Source organism: Thunnus albacares, chromosome 6 (assembly GCF_914725855.1).
Source record: "Thunnus albacares chromosome 6, fThuAlb1.1, whole genome shotgun sequence".
Lineage (NCBI taxonomy): Eukaryota > Metazoa > Chordata > Actinopteri > Scombriformes > Scombridae > Thunnus > Thunnus albacares.
Window position 1 is genome coordinate 3,254,978 of NC_058111.1, and position 18,811 is coordinate 3,273,788.

At 37.5% G+C, this 18,811-nt stretch overlaps 1 protein-coding gene across 1 annotated transcript; it reads left to right on the forward strand.

The window, feature by feature from the left end:
* The first annotated feature begins 15,947 nt into the window (after positions 1-15,947).
* On the forward strand, positions 15,948-18,353 carry LOC122984182. The gene is made up of 4 exons (XM_044354512.1): positions 15,948-15,996; positions 17,470-17,727; positions 17,815-17,955; positions 18,184-18,353. The coding sequence occupies exons 1-4, from the start codon at positions 15,948-15,950 to the stop codon at positions 18,351-18,353; spliced, it is 618 nt and encodes a 205-aa protein (XP_044210447.1).
* The last annotated feature ends 458 nt before the right edge of the window (positions 18,354-18,811 follow it).

Sequence of the window (18,811 nt, forward strand, 5' to 3'; positions counted from 1 at the left end):
TTAATGAACTTTAGACTTTTTGAAAGAGTCAGACTAGCTGTTTCTGGTCTTTGTGCTAAGCTAAGCTAACCATCTCCTGGCTATCGCTTCATATTTAATGTACAAACAGGAGAGTACTATTAGTCTTTTCAGGTCTACTGCCCAAAATGTCAAAGAATTTCTTTCACTATCCTCTGTTATCACTGAGTATGTGTAGTCATGCAGTGTTTAATGTGTTCCTCCTTCCACTCTACAGAAGAAGAAGAAGATGACCAAGAATTGACCTGTGCTGATGTCAAGATCGTGCAGCGGCAGGGGAGGCAGATGCATCAGACGGCAGAGATGGAGGTGGAGTACGGCCAAGTCAACTTTTCAGGGCGACCTCGGAAAACTGTTAAACCATCAGAAGATGAATCTGTGTACGCTAAGGTCCATAAAAACAGGTGATAAGCAGTGTTCAGCGTATTTACATTATTATATAAAAAACTTCTTAAAAAATGTCTTTCATGAATTAGACCAAATTTAATTTAATCTAACTTTGTGTTAGTTTTGTTCATTTCAGTGTTGTTCTTCTTCATTGCTGTTATTCTTCATCACATTTTATTTCTTTATTAAAATGCTTTTTAACTTCGGTTGAGTTTTACCAACTAGTGTGTGCTATTTTCTTCTTCTTCTTCTTTGAATTTAAAATGACACTATGTACTTAAATTTGACATGAGCAGTTTTGCTGTTTACTTGTTGTGGGTTTAATCAAAGATAGAGGTTACATGATTGGTTTGGTGTGAGAGTTTGGGGTTAAAGGTCAACAGCCATGACATGCCATTCAGCTGATTCACAGTGCCGTAAAATAAGTGTTTATGGCCCATGATAGTTGTAGTGTTCTAAAAACAACCACCTTAGATTATCTAGTTGAGCCCATTTCTTAAAAGACAGTTGAACTTCTGACAGCATAAAGGCAGGATAATAAAGCTGCTCCAACAATCTGCCATCTTTTTGCCATCTGATCAAAAAGCCATTTTATTTTATGGGGATCAAATTGTTCAGCAGTCATTCTGCTTTTGATCCAAAGACATTCGACTGCTGTACTTGAACTCTGAAAAGTCAGACTGAACCACTATCAAACATTTATTTTTTTACCTATTAAAAAAACTGGTCATTTTATGTCGTGACACAGTCATGTGACGCTACCTACTATGCCAACATTATACAACTATAAAACCTAAACTAGTAGCTCCTGCCCATTCTTCAATGCTGAGCATGTAAGTTTCTGATTGAATAAATGCTTTGGTGACCAATAATTTAATATTCATAGAATTTATCAACACATTGTAAAATAAATATTTTAAGATCAAGTTTGATCAGCTGACGTCAACAAGGGGGCCGTTAAGGCCACTGACTCTGTTTTCTGGTTGAAGTCCACACTCTGGTTGTTGTACATGAAAACTGAGAGTGACAGAATCTACTGAGAAACACAAAGAGAGAGAGGGAGACAGGACGACATGACAGAGTTAAGTGGTGAACTTCAAACAAGCTTTCGATCACTGGACCAGCAGGACACGTCAGTATTTCCGTGATAAATGAGGAACTGGGCCTGTGGTTAGTTTGAAACAACAACCATCAGTCAAACCAAACATCACATAAACCAATACCTTCAAAAAAGTTTTGAAAGGTGAAATTTTACAGTTTAAAGGAGTCAATGATTTACATTGCAGTGAAGATAATACATTTCAAATTCAGCACATAGTTGTGCTAAACTGACCTGACAGTTTACATGTTGAACTACCAGCTGTCATTCTAAAACCCCAGTTTGATGGTAGAATACAGCCTCATTTATTGAATCAATAAGTATTTTTCTGTGTATTAAAAGACTGATCGATCACTTGTTTTGCAGTTTGTGTCTTAAGTATTTTGAGCATCATAGAAGGCAACTGAAACGCAGCAGACAACAGCTGCTAGGTTGGTACTGCATGACTGACATGAAGCATCACTGTCACCTGTGGCTTGGATTGTACTTCATGTATACGTCACTTTGGACAAAAGCGTCTGCTAAATGAAATGTAATGTTAGTGTAAAGTATAGTATCAGAGTTTTGTTTGTCATAGGCTTCATTATATGTCTGTGACTGTTGAGTAGTACAAGAAAGATGGAGGAGACGAGGAAGTCACGACAACATATAGATCACATGAGGAAGAGGGTGTGGTTTTCTTTCTTTGTAAGTAGCAACCATGTGAAGTTTCACTTCCTTTCCATCTCTCCACCTATAAAACCTGTGACTGAATTCAACACCATTTCTTTTTTTCACACCTTCTTCTCTGAGGGTGGTCTCTAACAAAACACATTTCAGGCTGTTCAGTGTAGGATGTTCATGTTTTCTATTGAATAAAGTAGAGAAGTTTGTCTGAAAGCTGCTGACTGGGTGAACAGAGGCTGAACAGTGAGGAGACATGGAAGCTGTGGTTGGACTGTTGGTGATGCTGCTTGGAGTCTCTCATGATGAGCTGTTTCACCATCTGACATGTTAGTATTGGATTTGATATTGTGCAAAAAGATGTTTTGTATTAAATTAGAAATCATTATTGATGATTTTATTCAGCCACAAGATCACTTTTAGTCAATAAGTAAAGTTTGACATCATCCTAACTGATGCAGCTTAAATAGTGTTCCAGGCTAGAAAACAGCTTTGACCAAATAAATACTTTTAACAAACAAGAATCAACTGACAACTAGGATTTCAGGGATTAGTGTCACATGCATAGCCTGTTCATTAGTGAGTATGAAGCACAACACATAGTTTAGTGATAGTTTAGAGCTGTGACTGACTGCCAGTAAATGGTTTGATGTTGCAACAATCTGAAAGCTTCCTGTGGGTTGAATTTATAATCACAGGTGGTGGAGCAAGTAAATGCTAATGATATTTTTCAAAGTGAGATCCAAATCACTGAATTTTGCAATTATCAGTTGAGAGCACAAAATTAATTAAATTTAATTTGAACAGTGGAAACTCTCTCACTTACTGTAGATCATTTGGTTAGATGATTGTTCCGTTTGTTCATTATGAGCCACCGTACCTGTAGAAGTGTTTATGGCTAAGCCAATCAACACACTCTATGCTCCGTCGAGGGCAGTCTTGCATGTAGGCTCTCTGTTCATATGATTTGTTTTTTTTAGTCTTAATAAACCAGTGGCTTGTTCCAAGTTAGTGTGATCACTGGTTCACACAAAAAATGGACTAATTTCTCCACTAACCAAAGATCATAACTGACTAAATGATCATAATCAAATCTTAAGAAACCTGGAGATATACAATATCTTTTGTATTCTCACTGAATCTGTGAGGAAGGATGAAAACATCTCACAGTGCTCCTGAGTAATAATTATCACAATGACTCCAGAAATATAGTTTTACTGTATTTGCTTGTATGGGAAGAGCGACTTTTAGTTTGTGCATATAAGGAAATATTTAGAGGTCACATATCTGTGTACAGACCCATTTCCTGTCTGAGTTCTGTGAGCTGTTTTACATTTATAACATAACAGGTCAAAACACTGAGTCCATCACACATATGAAGGCTGTCTGTCATGTTGGAGGTTAAAAGAAAAGGGACACCGAGAACCACTTCCTTTTTCTCTCTCTGTCTATAAAAACATTTATAGCTTTATAGCTTATTTTGTCACAATGATGAGACAGAGATACGACAAGTTTTATGGTATCACCTGGACATAATAAGATCTATTTTTGTGACTGTTGATATTGGACATTTTAGAAAAGTCAACTGTCAGTCTCAAATCCTCTTTCAGTGTGAAGGAGGGATGTTTTATTTTCGTCCACTGAGTCCATCACACATAAGAAGTCTCGCTGTCATGTTGGAGGTTAAAAGAAAAGTGACACCGAGAACCACCTCCTTTTTGTCTCTTCGTCTATAAAAAGATGAATAGAAGCGACACTCTGCTTGGTCAAAGTTTCCGCATGTTCTCCTCTGAAGCCGATCACATACAGGACTGTATTTCAGGCTGTTCAGCGTAGGATGTTCATGTTTTCTATTAAATAAAGTAGAGAAGTTTGTCTGAAAGCTGCTGACTGGGTCAACAGAGGCTGAACAGTGAGGAGACATGGAGGCTGTGGTTGGACTGTTGGTGATGCTGCTCGGAGTCTCTCATGGTGAGCTGTTTCACTATTTGACATTTTAATATTGATTCAACATTATGTGAATAACATGTTGTGCAACTATGACTTTTTATGCAGCTATAGGATCAAGTATGATCACTTTTATAGATTAGTCTAGTTCTAAGAATCAATTGAGAAATGCAGCAGTTTGAAACGGATGTTTCTGTTTTTCTTTGGTCCATCAGGTTTTTAAAAAATGTTACAAAAAGTTGTTTCTTAAAGCAATAGCAAATCTGAAGATCAGTTCCACATCCATGTGTATGTACAGTAAAAATTACAGTTATTATCTATCACAGATAAATCTATTAAATTAAAGTTTTCCCCTGAGAGTTCAGGAAAACTGAACTAAAAACAAACAATAAAACACTCAGTTATATCATGCTTATACTAACAGTATGTTATTTTAATTGGAATCATCATAGAAATTACTGAGAGTTTAATTATCATTTTATACAAATTCCCACCAAATATATAATTTAGTAATTTTGGAGAAGTTCAGATCTCCAAAATAAAGTTCTGTAGATGTGGAAAAACACAGCATGAGTTTGTAATGAATGTATGAGATTAATTTACTAAAACTAGAATAATATAAATGACAAAATGTACTACAGTGAAATATTACTATTAACTGACAGGTCCGTGTAATGCTAACTGTGCTCTGAGAGAGACAGAGTTGTTTCTGTTTCAAAACATGAATATTTGCACCTGCATAAAACATTGTCACAGTTGTTAATTTAGTAGAAATGCAATGACCTCAACTGTGATAACATTTTCTTCACTGTATTTTTCTATATTTCCAGGTATTGAAACCCACTGTGATGGCAGACAGGATGGAGCTCAGTGTTATGGAGCTCTGGGAGGAACTGTGGTGCTCCAGCTGATGGACAACGCCTCAGAAATATTTAGATACCTATGGTATAAAAACAAAAACTTCAAAATACTTGATGGGAGAAAGGATAAGATTGTGTCTAATGAGATGAAGGACAGATCCGTCTTTACTCCCAGTAATGGAACATTTAGGATAAATAACCTGAACAGGACTGATGGTGCTGAATATATCCTTGAAATCTTTAAACCAAATGGACATGTATCAGAACAGCGGACTCTTCAGTTGTCTATTCAAGGTAAATAACTACTTTTGCTATTATTAATCTTATAATTTAATTTCTATTATTCACAATAAACCAACAGCTACATAATTTGAATTATAGATTTAAAATTCAAAATACAAATGATTTTGGAAAATGAAACCAGGTGAATACACACTAATACACATACTACTATACAAATACTATTTCTGCATTTGTAAACAAACATTTCACATGAAATACTCAATGTGCCACTGACACATACTGTGACTATAGCATTACATGTACTGAAGCATTTAATTCTATACTTCTGTATATGAATTTACATTGTAAACACTGAATATGTTTAAGGCCACATTAAAAAGTCATGTGAGTGTGTTTCTCTCAGCTCCTGTGTCCTCTGTCCTGCTGGACTCTGAGTGTCTGTCCCAGCGAGAGATGAGGGTGTCCTGCTCCTCTGAGGGAGGGGACAGTCCTCAGTACAGCTGGACTCTGGATGGACACACACTGACAGACGCTCAGCTCCTCTCTGGAAATAACGAGACCAACAACATCACTCTGAAACAAGACGTCTCAGGACTACTGGTCTGCTCTGTCAGGAATCACGTCAGTAATGTCTCGAAAGGAGAGAAGATATCTACGTGTGGTGAGACAGAACTTAACTAGAAATAAACTTGATAATTGATGATTACACTGTACATTAGTCACAGTTGATCTGTTTGTTTGTCCGTAGGCTTCATATTCATCAACTGCACCTTACCCGATGGGACAAACATATCACAGTGGGTGTTTTCAGCCAATAACACCCTGTGTATTGATCCAACAACCATGATTGTGATCACAGGTAAGGAGATAAACCCTCCATTAATATCACACTCTACAATCAAACTGTGACCAACTCTAGCAGAGATGACCCATGGTACATTAATAAGTGAAAATTAACTAACATTATTTTGTCCATTAAATCCTCCACTCTCATCACACTCACCAATACCATCTGTAGCACTTTCAGTAATTTGCTGTCACAGTGCAAACTTGACATGTGATTTTTGTGTCTCTGTATCTGAACAGATAACTCGCTGCTTGTTTTGCGAGCAGTTGTGGCACTTTCTCTATTGGGTGGGATTGCCATCTATTTTGCTTGGAAGAAGAAGAAATACAAGAAAGCTGAAACCTCCACCAGACCACGAATAAAGGTCCATCCAGAGAACTCCTTCGAAATGGTTGAATTGTGAAGTTCTGCATCTGATTTGTTTACTTGTTGTGAGTTTAATCAAAGATAGAGGTTACATGATTGGTTTGGTGTGAGAGTTTGGGGTTAAAGGTCGACAGCCATGACATGCCATTCAGCTGATTCACAGTGCCATAAAATAAGTGTTTATGGCCCATGATAGTTGTAGTGTTCTAAAACAACCACCTGAGATAATCTTTTAGTTGAGCCCACTTCTTAAAAGACAGTTGAACTTCTGACAGCATAGAGGCAGGATAATAAAGCTGCTTGTGACGGGGCGCCGGTGAACGCTCCGTCATGCCCTTACCGGCGTGCGTTTCTCTCTCTCTTGGCTGGAGAGAGAGCGCCGGTGCCGGGAGCGCACAGCGCACAGCGCGCAGCGCTCCCACTGTTCCTGCGCAGCCATGCTCCGGTTAAAACTGTTTCTTGCAGGTCCGCACTTCCACAAACTTTTCCCCACTGTCCGAACTCTTTTCTTCACGCTAGGCGTTCGAGGATGCACACTCGGCGCTGACGCGACACACATACAGACACACTTTACTGCTACCTCTGGTTGTCTCCGGGCATGGACCAAACTGAGGCACTTCCTGGACACACCATAAATAGCGCTTGGTGGCGCGCTTAAGAAGGTCATGTGACTGTGGACCATACCATTAACATTGAATGGACTGATATTTTATGATTTATTTTGGTTTGGGGGTATTTGGCCATAGCTGTATGGAGGGCGATTAGTGCCATTTTTCCTTTATGCAAAGTATATCATTGATTTTTGAATTTATGTTGGTTGTGTTGTCAAATTTGACCGTAGGACACTATAATTTGTTAATTGGTTTGCCCAGGGGAGGGGCTAAGAATATATAAGGGGAGCTCTGCTAATTTAGGGTTAGTTGGGTTTTTGGTCTTGGCTGAGTAACAATGTGGGTGGCGAACTGCCAGTGTGAAACCTGTCTTGTAAATACTTTTTTTTGTTATTGGGTTTTTTCCACTTCTGCACTGTAAATATTTTTGTCTCTCTTGTTTGGGAACTTGGTGTGAATAAAAAATCACCATGCTGACGTTTCTCGTCATCTGAGCCATCATTGAAAGCGAACCCGCAACACTGCTCCAACAATCTGCCATCTTTTTGCCATCTGATCAAAAAGCCATTTTATTTTATGGGGATCAAATTGTTCAGCAGTCATTCTGCTTTTGATCCAAAGACATTCGACTGCTGTACTTGAACTCTGAAAGGTCAGACTGAACCACTATCAAACATTTATTTTTTTACCTATTAAAAAAGCTGGTCATTTTATGTCGTGACACAGTCATGTGACGCTACCTACTATGCCAACATTATACAACTATAAAACCTAAACTGGTGGCTCCTGCCCATTCTTCAATGCTGAGCATGTAAGTTTCTGATTGAATAAATGCTTTGGTGACCAATAATTTAATATTCATAGAATTTATCAACACATTGTAAAATAAACATTTTAAGATCAAGTTTGATCAGCTGACGTCAACAGGGGGCCGTTAAGGCCACTGACTCTGTTTTCTGGTTGAAGTCCACACTCTGGTTGTTGTACATGAAAACTGAGAGTGACAGAATCTACTGAGAAACACAAAGAGAGAGAGAGAGACAGGATGACATGACAGAGTTAAGTGGTGAACTTCAAACAAGCTTTCGATCACTGGACCAGCAGGACACGTCAGTGTTTCAGTAATAAATGAGGAACTGGACCTGTGGTCAGTCTGAAACAACAACCATCAGTCAAACCAAACATCATATAAACCAACACCTTCAAAAAAGTTTTGAAAGGTGAAATTTTACAGTTTAAAGGAGTCAATGATTTACATTGCAGTGAGGATAATACATTTCAAATTCAGCTGTGATGCAAACATGATGATCCAGAGACATAGTTGTGCTAAACTGACCTTTAATATTTTCCCCATGAGCACAAATAGACAGTTTACATGTTGAACTACCAGCTGTCATTCTAAAACCCCAGTTTGATGGTAGAATACAGCCTCATTTATTGAATCAATAAGTGTTTTTCTGTGTATTAAAAGACTGATCGATCGCTTGTTTTGCAGTTTGTGTCTGAAGTATTTTGAGCATCATAGAAGGCAACTGAAACGCAGCAGACAACAGCTGCTAGGTTGGTACTGCATGACTGACATGAAGCATCACTGTCACCTGTGGCTTGGATTGTACTTCATGTATATGTCACTTTGGATAAAAGCGTCTGCCAAATGAAATGTAATGTTGGTGTAAAGTATAGTATCAGAGGTTTGTTTGTCATAGGCTTCATTATATATCTGTGACTGTTGAGTAGTACAAGAAAGATGGAGGAGACGAGGAAGTCACGACAACATATAGATCACGTGAGGAGGAGGGTGTGGTTTTCTTTCTTGTAAGTAGCGACCATGTGAAGTTTCACTTCCTTTCCATCTCTCCACCTATAAAACCTGTGACTGAATTCAACACCTTTTTTTTTCACACCTTCTTCTCTGAGGTTGATCTCTAACAGAAGACATTTCAGGCTGTTCAGTGTAGGATGTTCATGTTTTCTATTGAATAAAGTAGAGAAGTTTGTCTGAAAGCTGCTGACTGGGTGAACAGAGGCTGAACAGTGAGGAGACATGGAAGCTGTGGTTGGACTGTTGGTGATGCTACTCGGAGTCTCTCATGATGAGCTGTTTCACCATCTGACATGTTAGTATTGGATTTGATATTGTGCAAAAAGATGTTTTGTATTAAATTAGAAATCATTATTGATGATTTTATACAGCCACAAGATCACTTTTAGTCAATAAGTAAAGTTTGACATCATCCTAACTGATGCAGCTTAAATACTGTTCCAGGCTAGAAAACAGCTTTGACCAAATAAATACTTTTAACAAACAAGAATCCACTGACAACTAGGATTTCAGGGATTAGTGTCACATGCATAGCCTGTTCATTTGTGAGTATGAAGCACAACACATAGTTTAGTGATAGTTCAGAGCTGTGACTGACTGCCAGTAAATGGTTTGATGTTGCGACAATCTGAAAGCTTCCTGTGGATTGAATTTATAATCACAGGTGGTGGAGCAAGTAAATGCTAATGAAATTTTTGAAAGTGAGATCCAAATCACTGAATTTTGCAATTATCAGTTGAGAACACAAAATTAATTAAATTTAATTTGAACAGTGGAAACTCTCTCACTTACTGTAGATCATTTGGTTAGATGATTGTTCTGTTTGTTCATTATGAGCCACCGTACCTGTAGAAGTGTTTATGGCTAAGCCAATCAACACACTCTATGCTCCGTGAGGGCAGTCTTGCATGTAGGCTCTCTGTTCATATGATTTGTTTTTTTTAGTCTTAATAAACCAGTGGCTTGTTCCAAGTTAGTGTGATCACTGGCTCACACAAATAATGGACTAATTTCTCCACTAACCAAAGATCATAACTGACTAAATGATCATAATCAAATCTTAAGAAACCTGGAGATATACAATATCTTTTGTATTCTCACTGAATCTGTGAGGAAGGATGAAAACATCTCACAGTGCTGCTGAGTAATAATTATCACAATGACTCCAGAAATATAGTTTTACTGTATTTGCTTGTATGGGAAGAGCGACTTTTAGTTTGTGCATATAAGGAAATATTTAGAGGTCACATATCTGTGTACAGACCCATTTCCTGTCTGAGTTCTGTGAGCTGTTTTACATTTAAAACATAACAGGTCAAACCACTGAGTCCGTCACACATATGAGTGACACCTAGAACCACTTCCTTTTTGTCTCTTCGTCTATAAAAAGATGAATAGAAACGACACTCTGCTTGGTCAAAGTTTCAGCACGTTCTCCTCTGAAGCCGATCGCATACAGGACTGTATTTCAGGCTGTTGAGCGTAGGATGTTCATGTTTTCTATTAAATAAAGTAGAGAAGTTTGTCTGAAAGCTGCTGACTGGTTCAACAGAGGCTGAACAGTGAGGAGACATGGAAGCTGTGGTTGGACTGTTGGTGATGCTGCTTGGAGTCTCTCATGGTGAGCTGTTTCACTATTTGACATTTTAATATTGATTCGACGTTATGTGAAGAACATGTTGTGCAACTATGACTTTTTATGCAGCTATAGGATCAAGTATGATCACTTTTATAGATAAATCCAGTTCTAAGAATCAATTGAGAAATGCAGCAGTTTGAAACTGATGTTTCTGTTTTTCTTTGTTTCAGGTTTCAGGTTTTTAAAAAATGTCACAGAATGTTGTTTCTTAGAGCAATAGCAAATCTGAAGATTAGTTCCACATCCATGTGTATGTACAGTAAAAATTACAGTTATTATCTACCACAGATGAATCTATTAAATTAAAGTTTTAGGATGAACGCACTTCTTCCCTGAGAGTTCAGGAAAATGAAACTAAAAACAAACAATAAAACACTCAGTTATATCATGCTTATACTATCAGTATGTCATTTTAATTGGAATCATCATAGAAATTACTGAGAGTTTAATTATCATTTTATACAAATTCCCACCAAATATATAATTTAGTAATTTTGGAGAAGTTCAGATCTCCAAAATAAAGTTCTGTAGATGTGGAAAAACACAGCATGAGTTTGTAATGAATGTATGAGATTAATTTACTAAAACTAGAATAATATAAATGACAAAATGTACTACATTGAAATATTACTACTAACTGACAGGTCCGTGTAATGCTAACTGTGCTCTGAGAGAGACAGAGTTGTTTCTGTTTCAAAACATGAATATTTGCACCTGCATAAAACATTGTCACAGTTGTTAATTTAGTAGAAATGCAATGACCTCAACTGTGATAACATTTTCTTCACTGTATTTTTCTATATTTCCAGGTATTGAAACCCACTGTGATGGCAGACAGAATGAAACTCAGTGTTATGGAGCTCTGGGAGGAACTGTGGTGCTCCAGCTGATGGACAACGCCTCAGAAATATTTAGATACCTATGGTATAAAAACAAAAACTTCAAAATACTTGATGGGAGAAAGGATAAGATTGTGTCTAATGAGATGAAGGACAGATCCGTCTTTACTCCCAGTAATGGAACATTTAGGATAAATAACCTGAACAGGACTGATGGTGCTGGATATAACCTTGAAATCTTTAAACCAAATGGACATGTATCAGAACAGCGGACTCTTCAGTTGTCTATTCAAGGTAAATAACTACTTTTGCTATTATTAATCTTATAATTTCATTTCTATTATTCACAATAAACCAACAGCTACATAATTTGAATTATAGATTCAAAATTCAAAATACAAATGATTTTGGAAAATGAAACTCGGTAAATAAACACAAATACACATACTACTATACAAATACTATTTCTACATTTGTAAACAAACATTTCACATGAAATATTCAAGGTCTGCCACACAACTAGCAAGCATTGTATACATACACTGTAAACACTGAATATGTTTATGGCCACATTGTTTCTCTCAGCTCCTGTGTCCTCTGTCCTGCTGGACTCTGAGTGTTTGTCCCAGGGAGAGATGAGGTTGTCCTGCTCCTCTGAGGGAGGGGACAGTCCTCAGTACAGCTGGACTCTGGATGGACACACACTGACAGACGCTCAGCTCCTCTCTGGAAATAACGAGACCAACAACATCACTCTGAAACAAGACGTCTCAGGACTACTGGTCTGCTCTGTCAGGAATCACGTCAGTAATGTCTCAAAAGGAGAGAAGATATCTATGTGTGGTGAGACATAACATAACTAGAAATCAACTTGATAATTGATGATTACACTGTACATTAGTCACAGTTGATCTGTTTGTTTGTCCGTAGGCTTCATATTCATCAACTGCACCTTACCCGATGGGACAAACATATCACAGTGGAAACACCTTTCATCAAGAACATGTTTACTGAAAGATCTGTGTTTCTCTTGTGTCTTTTATTACTAAAACAGATCATTTGCCAGTACTGGCTGGTGTCCCCTCAGCGCTGGTCATTCTGTTAATAGTCGGGGTGGCAGTTGTCTGTTGTCACAAGAAAAAGCAAAACAACAAACCTAAAGGTACAAAGTTTCTTTTGTCATTACTGCATTAAAAGATGATTGTTTTTTGTCCACTCATAGATTAAAGGAATAGTTTGACATTTTAGGACACTAATTAGCTTTCTTTCTCAGAGTTAGAGGAGAAGATCGATACCACTCTTATATGTTTGTTAAATGTGAAGCTAGCAGCCGGTTAGCTTAGCTTAGCACAAAGACTGGAAACAGGGGGATACAGCTAGCCTGGCTCCATATGAAGGTATAAAAATCTGCCTACCAGCCCCTCTAAAGTTCAGTAATTCATGTTATATCTTGTTAATTAATGAACTTTAGACTTTTTGAAAGAGTCAGACTAGCTGTTTCCGGTCTTTGTGCTAAGCTAACCATCTCCTGGCTATCGCTTCATATTTAATGTACAAACAGGAGAGTGCTGTTAGTCTTTTCAGGTCTACTGCCCAAAATGTCAAAGAATTTCTTAAACAATCCGCTGTTATCACTGAGTATGTGTAGTCATGCAGTGTTTAATGTGTTCCTCCTTCCACTCTACAGAAGAAGAAGATGACCAAGAATTGACCTGTGCTGATGTCAAGTTCGTGCAGCGGCAGGGGAGGCAGATGCATCAGACAGCAGAGATGGAGGTGGAGTACGGCCAAGTCAACTTTTCAGGGCGACCTCGGAAAACTGTTAAACCATCAGAAGATGAATCTGTGTACGCTAAGGTCCATAAAAACAGGTGATAAGCAGTGTTCAGCGTTTTTACATTTTTATATAAAAAACTTCTTAGAAAATGTCTTTCATAAATTAGACCAAATTTAATTTAATCTAACTTAGCGTTAGTTTTGTTCATTTCAGTGTTGTTCTTCTTCATTGCTGTTATTCTTCATCACATTTTATTTCTTTATTAAAATGCTTTTTAACTTCGGTTGAGTTTTACCAACTAGTGTGTGCTATTTTCTTCTTCTTCTTCTTCTTCTTCTTCTTTGAATTTAAAATGACACTATCTACTTAAATTTGACCTGAGCAGTTTTGCTGTTTACTTGTTGTGGGTTTAATCAAAGATAGAGGTTACATGATTGGTTTGGTGTGAAAGTTTGGGGTTAAAGGTCGACAGCCATGACATGCCATTCAGCTGATTCACAGTGCCGTAAAATAAGTGTTTATGGCCCATGATAGTTGTAGTGTTCTAAAAACAACCACCTGAGATAATCTTTTAGTTGAGCCCACTTCTTAAAAGACAGTTGAACTTCTGACAGCATAAAGGCAGGATAATAAAGCTGCTCCAACAATCTGCCATCTTTTTGCCATCTGATCAAAAAGCCATTTTATTTTATGGGGATCAAATTGTTCAGCAGTCATTCTGCTTTTGATCCAAAGACGTTCGACTGCTGTACTTGAACTCTGAAAGGTTAGACTGAGCCACTATTAAACATTTATTTTTTTACCTATTAAAAAAGCTGGTCATTTTATGTTGTGACACAGTCATGTGACGCTACCTACTATGCCAACATTATACAACTATAAAACCTAAACTGGTGGCTCCTGCCCATTCTTCAATGCTGAGCATGTAAGTTTCTGATTGAATAAATGCTTTGGTGACCAATAATTTAATATTCATAGAATTTATCAACACATTGTAAAATAAACATTTTAAGATCAAGTTTGATCAGCTGACGTCAACAAAGGGCCTGTTAAGGCCACTGACTCTGTTTTCTGGTTGAAGTCCACACTCTGGTTGTTGTACATGAAAACTGAGAGTGACAGAATCTACTGAGAAACACAAAGAGAGAGAGAGAGACAGGATGACATGACAGAGTTAAGTGGTGAACTTCAAACAAGCTTTCGATCACTGGACCAGCAGGACACGTCAGTGTTTCCGTAATAAATGAGGAACTGGACCTGTGGTTAGTTTGAAACAACAACCATCAGTCAAACCAAACATCACATAAACCAACACCTTCAAAAAAGTTTTGAAGGGTGAAATTTTACAGTTTAAAGGAGTCAATGATTTACATTGCAGTGAGGATAATACATTTCAAATTCAGCACATGTTTTCTATTGAATAAAGTAGAGAAGTTTGTCTGAAAGCTGCTGACTGGGTGAACAGAGGCTGAACAGTGAGGAGACATGGAAGCTGTGGTTGGACTGTTGGTGATGCTGCTCGGAGTCTCTCATGATGAGCTGTTTCACCATCTGACATGTTAATATTGGATTTGATATTGTGCAAAAATATGTTTTGTATTAAATTAGAAATCATTATTGATGATTTTATGCAGCCACAAGATCACTTTTAGTCAATAAGTAAAGTTTGACATCATCCTAACTGATGCAGCTTTAATACTGTTCCAGGCTAGAAAACAGCTTTGACCAAATAAATACTTTTAACAAACAAGAATCAACTGACAACTAGGATTTCAGGGATTAGTGTCACATGCATAGCCTGTTCATTAGTGAGTATGAAGCACAACACATAGTTTAGTGATAGTTCAGAGCTGCGACTGACTGCCAGTAAATGGTTTGATGTTGCGACAATCTGAAAGCTTCCTGTGGGTTGAATTTATAATCACAGGTGGTGGAGCAAGCAAATGCTAATGAAATTTTTGAAAGTGAGATCCAAATCACTGAATTTTGCAATTATCAGTTGAGAACACAAAATTAATTAAATTTAATTTGAACAGTGGAAACTCTCTCACTTACTGTAGATCATTTGGTTAGATGATTGTTCTGTTTGTTCATTATGAGCCACCGTACCTGTAGAAGTGTTTATGGCTAAGCCAATCAACACGCTCTATGCTCCGTCGAGGGCAGTCTTGCATGTAGGCTCTCTGTTCATATGATTTGTTTTTTTTAGTCTTAATAAACCAGTGGCTTGTTCCAAGTTAGTGTGATCACTGGTTCACACAAAAAATGGACTAATTTCTCCACTAACCAAATATCATAACTGACTAAATGATCATAATCAAATCTTAAGAAACCTGGAGATATACAATATCTTTTGTATTCTCACTGAATCTGTGAGGAAGAATGAAAACATCTCACAGTGCTGCTGAGTAATAATTATCACAATGACAGAAACATAGTTTTACTGTATTTGCTTGTATGGGAAGTGCGACTTTTAGTTTGTGCATATAAGGAAATATTTAGTGGTCACATATCTGTGTACAGACCCATTTTCTGTCTGAGTTCTGTGAGCTGTTTTACATTTAAAACATAACAGGTCAAACCACTGAGTCCGTTACACATATGAGTGACACCTAGAACCACTTCCTTTTTCTCTCCCTGTTTGTAAAAAGATGAACAGAAACGACACTCTGCTTGGTCAAAGTTCCCACACTCCTCTGAAGCCGATCACATACAGGACTGTATTTCAGGCTGTTCAGCGTAGGATGTTCATGTTTTCTATTCATTAAAGTAGAGAAGTTTGTCTGAAAGCTGCTGACTGGGTAAATAGAGGCTGAACAGTGAGGAGACATGGAAGCTGTGGTTGGACTGTTGGTGATGCTGCTTGGAGTCTCTCATGGTGAGCTGTTTCACTATTTGACATTTTAATATTGATTCAACGTTATGTGAATAACATGTTGTGCAACTATGACTTTTTATGCAGCTATAGGATCAAGTATGATCACTTTTATAGATAAATCCAGTTCTAAGAATCAATTGAGAAATGCAGCAGTTTGAAACGGATGTTTCTGTTTTTCTTTGGTCCATCAGGTTTTTAAAAAATATTACAAAAAGTTGTTTCTTAGAGCAATAGCAAATCTGAAGATTAGTCCCACAACCATGTGTATGTACAGTAAAAATTACAGTTATTATCTACCACAGATGAATCTATTAAATTAAAGTTTTCCCCTGAGAGTTCAGGAAAACTGAACTAAAAACAAACAATAAAACACTCAGTTATATCATGCTTATACTAACAGTATGTTATTTTAATTGGAATCATCATAGAAATTACTGAGAGTTTAATTATCATTTTATACAAATTCCCACCAAATATATAATTTAGTAATTTTGGAGAAGTTCAGATCTCCAAAATAAAGTTCTGTAGATGTGGAAAAACACAGCATGAGTTTGTAATGAATGTATGAGATTAATTTACTAAAACTAGAATAATATAAATGACAAAATGTACTACAGTGAAATATTACTATTAACTGACAGGTCCGTATAATGCTAACTGTGCTCTTCAGTTGTTTCTGTTTCAAAACATGAATATTTGCACCTGCATAAAACATTGTCACAGCTGTTAATTTAGTAGAAATGCAATGACCTCAACCGTGATAACATTTTCTTCACTGTATTTTTCTATATTTCCAGGTATTGAAACCCACTGTGATGGCAGACAGAATGGAACTCAGTGTTATGGAGCTCTGGGAGGAACTGTGGTGCTCCAGCTGATGGACAACGCCTCAGAAATATCAAGATACCGATGGAAAAAAAACAAAACCTTAACAATACTTGATGGGAGAAAGGATAAGATTGTGTCTAATCTGATGAAGGACAGATCCGTCTTTACTCCCAGTAATGGAACATTTAGGATAAATAACCTGAACAGGACTGATGGTGCTGAATATATCCTTGAAATCTTTGATTCAAATGGACAGGCATCAGAACCGCGGACTCTTCAGTTGTCTATTCAAGGTAAATAACTACTTTTGCTATTATTAATCTTATAATTTCATTTCCATTATTCACAATAAACCAACAGCTACGTAATTTGAACTGTAGATTCAAAATTCAAAATACAAATGATTTTGGAAAATGAAACCAGGTAAATACACACAAATACACATACTAATATACAAATACTATTTCCACATTTGTAAACAAACATTTCACATGAAATACTCAATGTGCCACTGACACATACTGTAACTATAGCATTACATGTACTGAAGCATTTAATTCTATACTTCTGTATATGAATTTACATTGTAAACACTGAATATGTTTAAGGCCGCATTAAAAAGTCATGTGAGTGTGTTTCGCTCAGCTCCTGTGTCCTCTGTCCTGCTGGACTCTGAGTGTCTGTCCCAGGGAGAGACAAGGGTGTCCTGCTCCTCTGAGGGAGGGGACAGTCCTCAGTACAGCTGGACTCTGGATGGACACACACTGACAGACGCTCAGCTCCTCTCTGGAAATAACGAGACCAACAACATCACTCTGAAACAAGACGTCTCAGGACTACTGGTCTGCTCTGTCAGGAATCACGTCAGTAATGTCTCGAAAGGAGAGAAGATATCTACGTGTGGTGAGACAGAGCATTACTAGAAATAAACTTGATAATTGATGATTACACTGTACATTAGTCACAGTTGATCTATTTGTTTGTCCGTAGGCTTCATATTCATCAACTGCACCTTACCCGATGGGACAAACATATCACAGTGGATGTTTTCAGCCAATAACACCCTGTGTATTGATCCAACAACAACCCCTACCATGATCATGATCACAGACACTATGGCCTCCAACGTGGGTAAGGAGACTGGCATCACAGTGTCAATTAAACCCCCACATCAAACTATGACCAACTCTAGCAGAGATGACCCATGGTACATTAATAAGTGAAAATTAACTAACATCATTTTGTCCATTAAACCCTCCACTCTCATCACACTCACCAATACCATCTGTAGTACTTTCAGAAATTTGCTGTCACAGTGCAAACTTGACATGTGATTTTTGTGTCTCTGTATCTGAACAGATAACTCGCTGCTTGTAAGTGTTTTGCGAGCAGTTGTGGCACTTTCTCTATTGGGTGGGATTGCCATCTATTTTGCTTGGAAGAAGAAGAAATACAAGAAAGCCGAAACCTCCACCAGACCACGAATAAAGGACCATCCAGAGAACTCCTTCGAAATGGTTGAATTGTGAAGTTCTGCATTTGAACTTTAACTTTGTGAAACCATCAGGATGGTTTTCACCTTCTGCAGTGATTGGTCATGTGTCTTCATAGGTATCAAAATGACAGGATTTACTGTGAAATTTCTCTCCTGTTTTTATTCTTTACAAAACTTCTTCTGCCACTGTGTTCACAGCTCAGAAGCTCGCTGTGAGTACCTTTACAAAAAAGTCTTAGTGAGTGTTTCCTGCATTTATCACAGTGCAAAAGATGGGCTCAGTGCATCCTTTATACAGATTTAAAAAGTAAACAGACTTGTTGTGAAATCAGTGTACTGCTGCCTTTAGAGACTGGTAAAGTCTACAGATCCCCACAGCTCTGCCTGTGATCATAGAACACAGAAGACATTACAGCTGAAACTGTCTGTTGATAATGTACAAAACTGTTTTCTTTCATTACTGCTGAAGTGAATTACAGTTACAATCAAACA

What these genes read in the sequence shown, in the direction of transcription:
- LOC122984182 (XM_044354512.1), top strand. Translation starts at nt 15,948, where the DNA reads ATGGAAGCTGTGGTTGGACTGTTGGTGATGCTGCTTGGAGTCTCTCAT. An exon ending in AGAGAAGATATCTACGTGTG is followed by an intron (nt 17,728 to 17,814) that starts GTGAGACAGAGC and finishes GTTTGTCCGTAG; the next exon opens with GCTTCATATTCATCAACTGC. An exon ending in CACTATGGCCTCCAACGTGG is followed by an intron (nt 17,956 to 18,183) that starts GTAAGGAGACTG and finishes GTATCTGAACAG; the next exon opens with ATAACTCGCTGCTTGTAAGT.